Raw genomic sequence first — 12195 nt, 5'->3', positions numbered from 1 at the left:
GAGCCCGCCCCGGCGCTGCACCCTCGGTGCGCAGTGAATTGACGCGAGTCTGGCTCGGTTGGAAGTTTGTGCAGAGCCACCGTAGGGGGGCTTCAGGGCCCTCCTTGGAGGCGGTGGGAGCCCGGCTGCCCGTGGCTGTTTGCGGCCCTCCTGGCTGGTCTCAGAGGTCTGGGGACCGGTGTTCCTTTTCCTTTAAATCTTGACCTTTTTGGAGGTGGAATTGAACTATCTCAGTCTGCGATGTGTGTGCTTTGGGGCGGCGGTGGAGTGGGGAGGCCGGGGGGAGCAAAATAAAACGCAAAGAGAGTTCGAGCCAGAAAGACACGGAGAGTGAGAAGAAGGAGGGAGGGAGAGAGGGAAGAAGGGAGGGAGGGAGAGGAGCGCGCAGGGGGAGGCGCGGGAGCTGAGAGCGGGGACCGCGCGCAGCGCGAGCGGCGGGCGGGCGGCCGGCGGCTCTCGCGCTCCCGCTCCCGCTCCCGCTCTCACCCGCACTCACACCCGTGCACACACTGGCGCACACACACACACCCTGCACACGCCTGCCCGCTCGCCCCTGCCGCTCTGGCGCGGGGCACCAAGGCGGGGACCTGGAAGGCAGAGCGCGTCCCGCGCCCGAGCCCGCGCTCACCTCGGCGCCTTTGCGCTTGGCAGCGGCGCGCCTTGCCCGGCGCCCCCGCCAATCCTGCCGGAAGATGGTCAACGACCGGTGGAAGACCGTGGGAGGCGCTTCCCAACTTGAGGACGGGCCGCGCGAGAAGCCGCAGGTACACGCGGGTCCGGGGCACACCGGGCATCGGGCCCGCGCTGTGGGCGAGGTGGTGACGCCTCCCGCCTGTGGGGCGGCCGTTGAGCCGGAGGGCTGGAGTTTGGGGCGCACCGCGGGGCGTTTCGGGCCCAGGGCGGGGCGAACGCCCTCCTCTCCTCTTACCCCTGCAGAGGCTTAAACTCCGGGTTCAGGGTGCGGATGGGGGCGACTCCCCTGCGAAGGTACGTCTGTGGACCAGGGCGCACTGGTGTCACTGGCAGAGCCCCACGTGTACGGAGGGGCTGGGAGTGGGGGCAGGAGACTGGCCCTTTAGTTGCTTGTGTGACAGCAGACAAATCCTGCTGCTCGCTGAGCCTCCGTTTCCTGACCTCTACAATGGGTGTCTTCACCACTTCCTAAGTCCCCACTCTAGGCGCGCCCCTGTGCCAGGTGCCTGGAACCAGTAACCTTAGCTTCAGAACCAAAACCTGAAGCCCAGTGTCCTCTCTGAATTCTCACGTTTTAGCCAGGACCAGGCATAAAGGAGGAGATCAATAAATATTCATCTAGTATAGGGCGCTGGATATTGTGATTCTACAGTTTTAACGGTCAAGGCTTTAAAGGAAGGCTTAGAGCAGGTCAGCTCCTGCTGAAGCCGCTCAGCTCTGCTGGGATTTGAACCCGGTCTGTGCACCACAGGGATGGAATGAACGAGCTACCATTTCAGGGACTGTGGAGTGTGTGTGTGTGTGGGGGGGGGGTGTATTAGAGGGTGCCCAGGGCAGTGGCCAGGGTTGGGGTTGAGAGCAGAGCTCCAAGACTGGACAGAGAGGGGGCTGGAGACGGGAGACTAAGGAGAGGGGAACCCCCAGGGCTGCCCCAGGCACAGCCGCCAAGGGATTGGGACAGGCAGGCTAGATGAGGAGGCCCTGCTTACCAAGGAGAGGAAATAATGGGGCTGCCCATTTTAAATTTTAAATTTCTCCCAGACAGATGTCATTGAGGAAGGAACAGTTCGTGTTTGCAGCCTCAGGAGGGGGCGGCAGGGCCAGGGCTTGGCGGCCCCTCATTCTCAAGAGCTGCAACTTGCTCATACTTTCTGGAAAGAGATTGCCATGGTGTGGAGACCCAGCCCTCTACAGTTTGCAAAGCCCGTCCCCATCCCACTGCACCACCTCACTTTTCACCGACTAGGGAATGGCAGCTTAGAGAGCTTAAGGAATGTGCCCAAGTCAACAATATGTTAGCAGGAGAGTTAGGATTCACACCCAGTTTTGATCCTAAGCTTCTCTCAATGCCTCCCCAGGGGCAGACTATCCCCCAGTTCAGGGCAGATTCACACCCAAGCTATCCCAGAGAACAAATTGCCTCCTACTGAGATCTTTCTCTCGCCTAATGGAAAGCAGTCCCAACTGCTGTATTTGTCATTAAAGACCGTCCCCATTCTGCCCTGTCCTCCCTTCCCTTTAGTCCCCTTACAGGTACTGACTGACCATTTCCCAACTCTGCTGCCCACCAGGCTGTCCCATCTCCAGACCTTTGCTCATCTTATCTTGTTGGTGCCACCATCTCCCCAACACACACTCACACAACGTATCACTCAGGAAAACCCTACATACACTTCAAAACTTGGAACCTGGCTTCAATGCCACCACCTCCAGGAAGACTTCCCTGATGCCCAGTAGCTGTGCCTCAAAGTCCTGCAGCATTTAACCTATGCCTCTCAACTGCCTTTATCTCACTGTCTTGTACATGCACACCAGCCTTGAGTCCAATCAAGAGCTCCCTTTGGACAACGGCCCTTTCTGGGCTCCCATTCCCAGGTCTTCCCCTGGACCCAGGCCCCAGTCTTGGTTAGGAGGAGCCATGGGAGAAAAGTCAGCAAGTGGTGCTGTGTCTGAAAAGGAGTGGCTTCTGGGAGATCTGTTTGAAATGTGGCTTTAAGGCCTCCTGAGCCAGGTCCGGCCTCCCTCTGCTTCTCCCTGGGGGCACAGATTCCAGTTGTCAGACCCCTGGCATTGGAGGAAGAGGAAGGTTGTGGCCCCAGGGGCCTGGGCCAATATCAAACACCACCTCTACTCCCAACCCCCTCGGAGACACATGCTGACCCCTGTACCAGCTCCAGCTTTGCTCAAAACTTCAGACAAGAGGCAAGGTCTTTCCTGTACCCATTGTTGAAAGAAGAGGCCTTATCTAACTTGTCCACTTCTGGGTCTGCCCTCCCTTCTCTCCTCCCTCACTTCTAGTATCATCTAGGCCATTGACATGCTATGTGACTCTAGGTAAGTTATCACCCCTGTCTGGGCCTGGGCTTTGTCATCTGTAAAATGGGAACAGCAAACTCTGCTTCCTCCTCATTTCACAGGGGATATTATGAGGGCAAAGTGAGAAACTGCAAAGCCCTGTGCACCTGTGAGGAGGATAATGTTCAAAGCAGCCTGTCCCCTCTCGCAGGTTGTCAGTGTTCTGGTCGTTCCTCTACCAACCAGGGAATCTGCTCATTCACCTCCCACGAGAAGGGCAAGCCGGGATTCTGTAACATGCACTTCCTCCAGGGGAATAAACGCTGATGGCACGCTCAGCATCAGTTGTTCTCGTATCTACATCTGCCATTTCTTAGTTACAGCCACCCTGGGATGTTGGCAGCTGGGCTGATTAAACCATTTGACAAGGTCAACCCATTTGACAGGTGAGAAAACCAAGGCTAAAACAATTGGAGCTGGGACCTGAATCTGGGTCCTCCTTGGAAGCAGATGAGAACATCTGTGGGGAGATGAGGGGAAGAGAGGCTGGCTGTCCTCTCTGTATTCCGCCCACGTGATTCCAAGGAGAGGTCTCTGGGGTCAGGGCTGTGTGGCTCTCGGGTCACACTCAGCACCCACTACCAATGGAAAGGCCCGCGTCCAAGTGCCGCCACATCTGGGGACTGCCTCGGGCCAGCTCTGTCCCAGGCCTGTCTGCCTGAGCATTTTATTTGCTGGGTGACCTTGGACAAGTTGCATGGCTTTCTTAGAGTGTCCCTTTTCTACCTGCAAAATGAAGGCACTCTCACACCCTTGGGGCAGGGAGATGATGGTGAAATGATATTTGCCAGGAATTTAAGATTGCTCAGATGAAAAGGTCTAGAAATAGACATGATTCTTTTCGGCCCTCAGTGTAGAGCAAAGAGTCACCCTGCAATGCCTCCGTCAGGTGGCCTGTGTTTCTGAGCAGTCCTCCGTCCACATGGACCCGCAGGAAGGGCAACCTTTGTGTTTGAGACCCCCCGTCCCAAGCAGTGTGCTTGTTCTCTGCTACTTTCAAATTGTCCTAAAAACACTCCAGAAAGAAAGAAAACCTCATTGAGAAGTTCTTCCTGATGTCTAACTTAAATCCCTCCTGCAGTTAATTCATTCAACAACTGTTTATAGAGTCCCTACCTTGTACCCGGAGATATAGCCCTGAACCTGGCAGACATAGCCTAGGCCTCAGGGAACTTAAAGTCTCATGGGGAAACAAGGGACAAGTCAGGTATTGTAAAAAACCGTGATGGGCTCTATAAAGAAAAAGATATACACCTCCTCTCACTTTTTCCTTGTAATTTGAGTCACTGTGTTAGGCATGGGTTGGAGAAGGAGAGTAAAGTGAGAGAAGCAGAGGTCCACAAAGGGAATACAAGTCAAGGACTCCTTTTTTCACCTGTCATCTCCTGAGACCCTTCTCTAGGACCCAGCCCTGCTCCATGGAGCTCTCTAGCCCAGTGGTGTGGGCTGTGATGAGGAGGCCAGGGGCCAGGATGCTAGAGGAGGCTCCTGGCTTGGGGGTGGGGGTGCAAGGAGGGCTTCCTGGAGGAGGTGATGTCTAAGCTGAGATGTAGTCAGATGCAGTAGACAGTTCCAGAGAAATGAACAGCATGTGGCAAGGGAGATATTGGGAAATGAAAGGTGGTCAGGGCAGCCAGAGAAAACAAGATGTGGGGGAGGGCTGACAAGAGATGAGGCTGAGGAAGTAGGAGCCAGGATGGGTCCCTGGCTGCTGGGTGGAGAATGGCTCAGCAGGGCTGGGAGGCAGTAAGGCCATTATCAGTGATTTAGAGGCAGATGACGGGGCCTGAATGGGGCAGGAGAGGGGGTGTGGGCAGAAACAGAGAGGGGAGTCAGAGGGATTGGAGGAGGCGGAGTGAGGGAAGGAAGCCCAGGACCATGCCGGACTTTGGTGGGGCCAGCTGGGGGCCCGGTGCCACCCCTGGAGTGGGAGATTCAGGAGGGCTCAGGTTTGGGGTGGTTTGAGAGATTCTGGTTTGGGCAAGAGGCCTGGGTGCACCACCCAGGAGACTGGTAGCTATGAGGAAGGTGGGGGTGGAGGGAAAGACCCTCAAGGAAACATCAGGAGACAGCCCCTCCCCTGAGTGGATCCAGAGCCGAGAGCTCCCTGGAGAGACAGCTTGGGGAGCTTGGGGCCTCCAGGAGGGGCACAGTGAGGGCAGTTCCTGTCTCTTTGTCCCCTCGGACATCTTCAGCTACTCCTGGGACCCTCCCCCTCGTCTGAATCTTCAGATGCCCCTCAGCATGGCTTCTGTTTACAAGGTCCAGTAGGATGAGGCGTTCTTCCCTAAGGCCCTGGGACCTCACAATAACAAGGACAAAACCAGTGCTCATCTCCACGGGGTCTCCAGGACCCCCGCCAGGTCCCAGGGGGTCAGAGTTCAACCCTACTATGGCAGCAAATGCAGCCCGGGGAGAGGTGAGCAGGAATCCCCGCAGGGCGCCGGCTGGGGCGGGGCCTGAGCCGCCCACCCTCCCTCCTGACCCCACAAGCCTGGCCCGCTGCTCTGCACATAGGACCCCCGCCAGGCCCTAGTCCACACTCACCTGCCCTTGGTTTTCCCATTTGAAGCCCGAAGACGTGTTTCTGCCATGATGAACAGCTGTCCTGCCCTTGAACATGAGGGCAGCAGCCTTGCCCGGCTCCCCCTGGAGACGAGGGGAGGGGAACTTTCTTCTCACTTTTGTGGAAGGAGTGTGGTCTCTCAGTGCACCCAGGGGCGTGCCGGCTCACTCAGGAAATAAGAGGGAGCGGGATTGAGGAGGAACCCCTACCCCCGCCACCTGAGCCCTCCTTGCCCCTGTCAGCCCCCCACGGCTCCCTTTGGAGGCCGGGGACTCAGAAGAGGCAGCCTTAACAGATGTCACCCCACAAAGGGGGCATCGCCAAGGCTTCAGGCTTCCTGCCTCCACCCTGGCACGAACCCATCTTGTTGTCACCTTGGCCAGGGTTTCCTAGGACGCCACTGACCCTGGGCCAGGGCCTGGGGCTCACACAGGGGATGAAGCCAGGCACTTCCAGCCAGGAGCTCACCCAGGTGGCTAGTGGCAGAAGCGGAGCTTGATGCCGGGTCTCCTGACCGCTGTCGCGGCCTGCAGCCGGGGAGTCCCTTCCCGGTTTCCGCAGGGGCTCCTGGCCCTGGCGGGGCAGGGGGTCTGCGTGCACTGCTCACGGCCTGCGGGGCCCAGGCGGCGCACCCTTGGCCAAAGGCTGGGTAATAAGCTCCAGCCCCACAGCTAACGCGTAGTCGGGTTGTTCACCCTTATTATCTCGGGCAGATTTCTTTGTGAGGCGCATAAACGACAGCTCATAAAAGCGAACAGTGCATCCTTAAGGTGGTCTCTGAAGACTGATTCTCCTCTGCTGAGTGGCCTGTTTCATCTCCAAGTCCCCCCCCCCCCCCCCCGTCCCCTGGTCCGTCCACCTTTCCTCAGCAGACCCCCTGCAGCTTTCTGCAGCCCCTCGCCTCCCTCCGCACTGCCGCCTTCCCACGGGGGACCAGGGCGGGGGGTGGAATGAGGGTGCCCAAGGGGGCTGGGGTCCGGGACATGGCCGTCCTCTGCCAGATCAGCCCCCACCTCGCCCCCTGGGGGACCTTAATGCCACATGGTCTGAGTACGTGCTCAGAGCCGCTCGGGGCAAGGTGGCTCGGAATGGTTGGACGCGGGCAGCGGGCACGACAGGGGCTTGCTGACACTGACACTTGTCTCTCAGACCCCAGCCATGCTTTAGGCAGAGGGGCGAACAGTGCAGGATCGCTCAGGAAGCAGCCTTGGCATAGGCGGGAGCAGTTCTGGAGTCACCCAGCCTTGGGTATCCCCTGGGTGACAGGGAGCAAGGTCACTTCCTTCCCTGAACCTTGGTTTTCCCATCTGCAAAATGAACTCAGCTGTAATGTCAGCCACCTGGGGTTGTTCGCCAGGCAGGCAGGAAGTGTTTGAGGAATGACAGTGGAGAGGTGATGCATGCCGGTCTGGAAGCTGCTGACCCATGGGTGGTTGGGGACTTGGGGTGGCCTGGAGGTGGCCTTCGCTCCATGCTGCTGTCAGGGGTGGGCCAGAGTCAGGGGCCTTGGGGTCCAGGGCTCAACAGGGAGGCCCTGAGCCTCTGCCATGCCGAGTACTGCACGGCCCAGAATGCTGCACCTCTGCCCTATGGCGGCATTGCCACAGCCGCGACCGGCTAGGTCCTTCCTGCCTCCCTCCACCCTCCCTCCACGTTTCTCATCTAACAGGAAACCATCGAGACTGCTCTGTGCCAGGCAGAGAGCAGCATATAGTCGCCAAGCCCCTGATAGCAGGGGCCTCACAGTCCAGGTAAAGTTCCCTGGACCAGTGATTCATCAGCCCCAATCCCCACAAACTGTGCTCAGATGCCCGAAGGGATCGGCACCCTAAGATACACAGTCCATGGGACATGTTCACAGCTACCTCCTCAGGGAATGGGCCTGGGCCTGGCTCATGGCAAGACCTAGCGAATGTTGAATGGATGCTTGATTGAATGAATGAAGTCAAAGCCAATGACTGTCAATCTTGATAAATGCCACTGTATGGGGAGCAGAGAGGAAATGGGAGCATGGAGGTGGGGCGCCTTCCAAGCTGGGGGAGGGGGGAGTGCAGAGATGGTCAAGGAATGCTTCCTGTAAGAGGTGTCTCATCTCTGAGACCTGAAAGAGGAGAACAAATGAGGCCAGGGGAAGGAGAGCAAGGAAATGACATGTGCAACGCCCTGGGGGAATTAAAGTGTCTGGGTCTGGTTGTTTCTACAGATGTGTGTTCCCCGGGGAATCTGGACAGTGTGTGGAGAGAGGAGGGGTGGGCACTGAGCTCTGGGGGTGCCATCAATGCAGGGACAGGTCAAGGAATTCTCCCCTCCTCTTGCCAGCAAAAAAGATTTCTTCCTTGGTGCAAAATAGAAGATTCAGGAGTTACTTGTAGAATTTGGATTTATGGGGAAAAAGCTGTTTGCTCTACCGTATTTTCTCAGTAGTAAGACGCAGTGATGTAAGAGGCATTACTATTTTATGTATCACTAAGATAGAAAAAAACCTGTCAATTACAGTTGTAAGATGTCCCCCAATGTCAGAGGTGTTAGAATGTGAAAAAAGGGAAGGTGCATCTCAGCCTCAATGACACAGAAATAACACTTTGGGTAGAAAAAAATCACTTCCAGATGCAGTGTGTACATTGATCATGAGATAATAAAAACAGCTAATATTTATTGCACACACAATGTGCCAGGCATGACTCCAAGTGCTTTAATATACCAACTCATTTAAAAATACATCCCAAATTCAGAATGTTTAACGTGTGGAGGGAAAGGCTGTGTCTTAGAATTGAGGAACTTCTGTTGTAAAGGGTGCTGGGAGGGAGGCTGGAATCCAAGCTCTGGCAAGCCCCTTGCCCTTTCTGGACCTGGTTTCCCCAGGTATAAAATGCTCAGTGTCTGCTCTCCAAGCTCCCTTTGGTGGCAAGTGATTTGATACAGTGGATCTGGCCCCCAAAAGCTTTTACTCCCAAGTTGTGGTGCCTCCTGTGGGTGGCACCCACCACGTGCTTTAGGAACCTACCTGGCTTGATTCCAAGTTACACTTTAGCTGCATCTTCCTTCGTTGTTAGGAGCCCCGTAAGAGGCCCAATTTTGACCATGCCTGCCCTACCTCCATTCGTTCCCTGTTCTGGGGGGTTCGCAGCCACCTGCTGCCTTTGCCTGGGCCTCCTTGGAGGGAGGGAGGAGCCCTTCTCCAGGAGGCCATCGTGTCACAGGCCAGTTATTTGGTGTTTGTCCAGCCGAGAGAAAGAGGAAGGGAGAGAGGGCTGCTCGGGCAGCCTCTCTGCCCTTGAGACTGAAAGCCAGCCTCAGGGGCCTGCAGAGGCTGCCAGGGACCCACGGGTTGTGGGTGCTCCATTTGGAAGGACCTGCAGCGTCACGCACTCACGACCCCTAGGCATGTCCCTCTGTGATGGTGACATGATGATTTTTAACCTTGTTGCTGTCACCATTACAGCCCTCCTCCTGAACCCAAACAGCATGTACCCATGTAATCTCACTGACTGGGAGAGGTGGGGGTCGTTATTATTCCCATTTGACAGGTAGGGAAACCGAGGCTCCAAGAGGTGAGGTCCCTCGCCCAAGATCACAGAGCTCGAAATGGCAGAGCGGGGGCCCAAACCCAGTCCCGTCTAGCTGCAGGGCCTGTGCCTTCCCTCTAGCCTGGCCTGACCAGGGAGGGCTCCAGGGATAGTGTCCACCTCCCGCTCGCCCACCCTCAGAGCCCCTGGCCTTTCCCCAGCCCACCCAAACCCTCAGCGCCTGCAAGGCCACCGGGACCTAGCCCAGGCAGGAGCCCTCGGCTCTCTCAGTCCCTCCTGCATCGTGGCCCTGCAGCCTTAAATACTTCAGGCGTGAGTGAGGACAGTCCTGAGTGCAGACGCCAGGCCTGCAGTTTCCTGCTGTGTCCTCCCATCCCCACATCTGTGGCCTGCAGGAGCAGAGATGACGAGCAGAGAGGAGATGAGGCGCTGGGGTGGGGGGAGGGCGGGGGGAGCTGCACAAAACTGGCTGGGGGTCACTGCCACACCGCGTGGACCAGGGCAGGGGCAGCCACAGGGAAGGGGCCTTTCCATCGTCAGCCTCTCTTTTTCACCCCCTTCGCCTCGGCCTCCCTGTGTCTCCTGCTCACTCCCTCTCCCCGCTGTATCTTTCTGTGTGTCCCTGACCCTCTGCCTCCCTCTGGGACTCCATTCCCGGCACTTGTCTCCCATTGCTCTCTCTCTGTATGAATCCCCTCACCCCACCCCCACAAAAAGAGGGTCCTCTGAGCCTTGATTGCACAAACCTCTAACTCTGTGCCCCTTCTCTCTGCCCGTCTGTCTGGGTCTGTGTCCCCTGGGTCCTGGGCCGGCCCGCAGCGGCCTGGCTGCGGCTGTGTACTGTGCACTGTGCTGCTGTCCCTGGCCGTGCTGCTGGCTGTGACCGTCACCGGTGCCGTGCTCTTCCTGAACCACGCCCACGCGCCCGCCACGGCCCCGCCGCCCATCGTCAGCACCGGGCCGGCCGGGGCCAACAGCGCCCTGGTCACCGTGGAGAGGGCCGATAGCTCGCGTCTCAGCATCCTCATAGACCCCCGCTGCCCCGACCTCGCGGACGGCTTCGCCCGCCTGGAGGGCGCCCAGGCCTCCGTACTGCAGGCGCTGACCAAGCACCGGGCCGAGCCGCGGCTGGCCGGCGAGCAGGAGCAGGCACTGCTGGACACGCTGGCTGACCAGCTGCCCCGGCTGCTGGCCCGGGCCTCGGAGCTGCAGGCAGAGTGCATGGGGCTGCGGAAGGGCCATGGCTCCCTGGGCCAGGGGCTTAGTGCCCTGCAGAGCGAGCAGGGCCGCCTCATCCAGGTAAGGGGTAGGTTCTGGGTTTTGGGGTCCGGGCACGGGTATGGGGTTGCTGCCACCGCATGCCAGCCCTGTGCTGGGCGCCTGATGTCCATGACCTTCCTAGGGTCCCTAAGTGCCCTGGGACACAGGGGCTCTGATATTTCCCATTTACAGATGTGTGAATGAGGCTCAGAGAGGTAAAGGGTCTTACCCAAGGCCACACAGCTGCTGGGTAGCTGCTCAGGCACTCACATCCAGCTTTTTGCCTGCTATTCTGGTAACTCCAGTTGTCTCTGTAGCACTCTGTGGCATCCAACAGTCAGACCAAATCCAGGGCCCGAGGGGCTTCCCGGGCGCTTTAAGATGCAGATGGATTCAGAGGAGGCAGGTCATTGCTTCCCTCAATAGGTGAGCAAATTGAAGCTCAAAGAGAGCATGTGGCTTGCTCAAGGTCACATGGCTGGTCAGTGGCAAGCCCTCATCTCAACTGTGCCCTCAGGCCCTCTCCCCAGCTCCCCCCAGTGCACTGCCAGGCAATCCCCACGGCTTTCCAGGAAGGAGAGAGCAGACAAGGGAACCCAAACAGACCCTTAGCCAGTCACAAGATGCCACCTCCCCCCGTCCTTGCCCATCCCCAATCCCAGCCAGGTCATAGGAAACCCCAGGTAGATGTGGATGGAGAGTTTCCAACACTGACTTAGAGACCATGCCCTGAGTACTAGCAAAATTGTCCCTTTCCTAGGATCATGGATCATCTGCCTTCTGCCATTTTCCAGAAGAGAAAACTGAGGCCCAGAAAGGGATGGTAATTTAATTTCTACGAGGTACAATGGCCAGGTCAGGCCCGGGATCTGGCCTCCCGGCACCCTCCGCTGTGACTCAGACCTTTAGCAGATGGGAGGCAAGAGCCCACCCCCGCCGTTCCCTTTCCCCCGCCCGCCTCCTGGATCTCAAGGATGGCCGGGCGGGCTATTCACCCAACAGCTCGTGTGCAATGGGCCTTTCCCCTCCCTCTGAAGGCTGCAGTTGAAGAAATTACAGTTCTCATCACCCTGTCTGGGTGACTGATGGGAAGGCAGCTTCTCGCTCCTGGGGTGGGGAGGGGGTGCTGAGCTGGCCTTCCTGCTGCCCCTCCATCTGCAGCTCCCTCAGCCATCGTCAGCAGGGCCTGGGGAGAGCTGCAGACTTCCTGAGAGACATAGGCCCCCACTTCACTCTCCAAATTGCTCAAGCCCTTGGTCAGCTCAGGCCCAGGTCACAGAAGGCGCTCGCCCCTACGACGGGGGTGGAGGGGCCTCAGAGTCCCCCTGCCCCACCACCTGCTCAGAGCCGCAGAGCTGTTCTGGCAAAACGAATAGACTTTCTGGGGCCCAGGAGTGCCCTGGCTCACCTGATATATTTACTTCTCCAAAACTGTTTAATTTGACTCATTTCCCACCGACTCAGGGACGATTTCAGGGACAATTCATCTTTGTGTCTTGTTCAGAAGCAGTCTCTAGGTTTCCTAGACGCTTAGCTGATCTGCACAGATCTGGGTTTCTTAAAGACAAACTCTCGGGCACCCAGGGTCAGGATTGCCGGGGGGCGCTTGCTCAAAAGCAGGTTCCTGAGTGCCACCCAAATCCCCTGGATCCCAACTGGTGGGGCGGGAGCGAATCTGCAGCTGAACCAGCACCAGCACCTGAACCCACTGTTCTGGGAGCAGAGAAGAGGAGAGGTTCAGCCCTTGGGGTTTGATTTGCAGACCCGGGAACCCTTCCAGGCTCCACCACCAGC

At 57.8% G+C, this 12195-nt stretch overlaps 1 protein-coding gene across 1 annotated transcript in view; it reads left to right on the top strand.

Moving 5' to 3' along the window:
• Window positions 1–660: 660 nt before the first annotated feature.
• The window catches only part of FIBCD1 (fibrinogen C domain containing 1), a 34678-nt gene continuing 23143 nt past the window's right edge, over window positions 661–12195 (top strand). Inside the window, exons 1-2 of the mRNA XM_077133609.1 lie at window positions 661–764; window positions 9961–10440. Coding sequence (XP_076989724.1) covers window positions 693–764; window positions 9961–10440 — 552 coding nt within the window. The 5' untranslated portion in view covers window positions 661–692. The remainder of the gene's footprint in view (window positions 765–9960; window positions 10441–12195) is intronic.

This window comes from Tamandua tetradactyla, chromosome 2 (assembly GCF_023851605.1).
Source record: "Tamandua tetradactyla isolate mTamTet1 chromosome 2, mTamTet1.pri, whole genome shotgun sequence".
Lineage (NCBI taxonomy): Eukaryota > Metazoa > Chordata > Mammalia > Pilosa > Myrmecophagidae > Tamandua > Tamandua tetradactyla.
The sequence above is the reverse complement of the archived record's forward strand: the minus strand, read 5'-3'. Positions and strand labels throughout refer to the sequence as shown.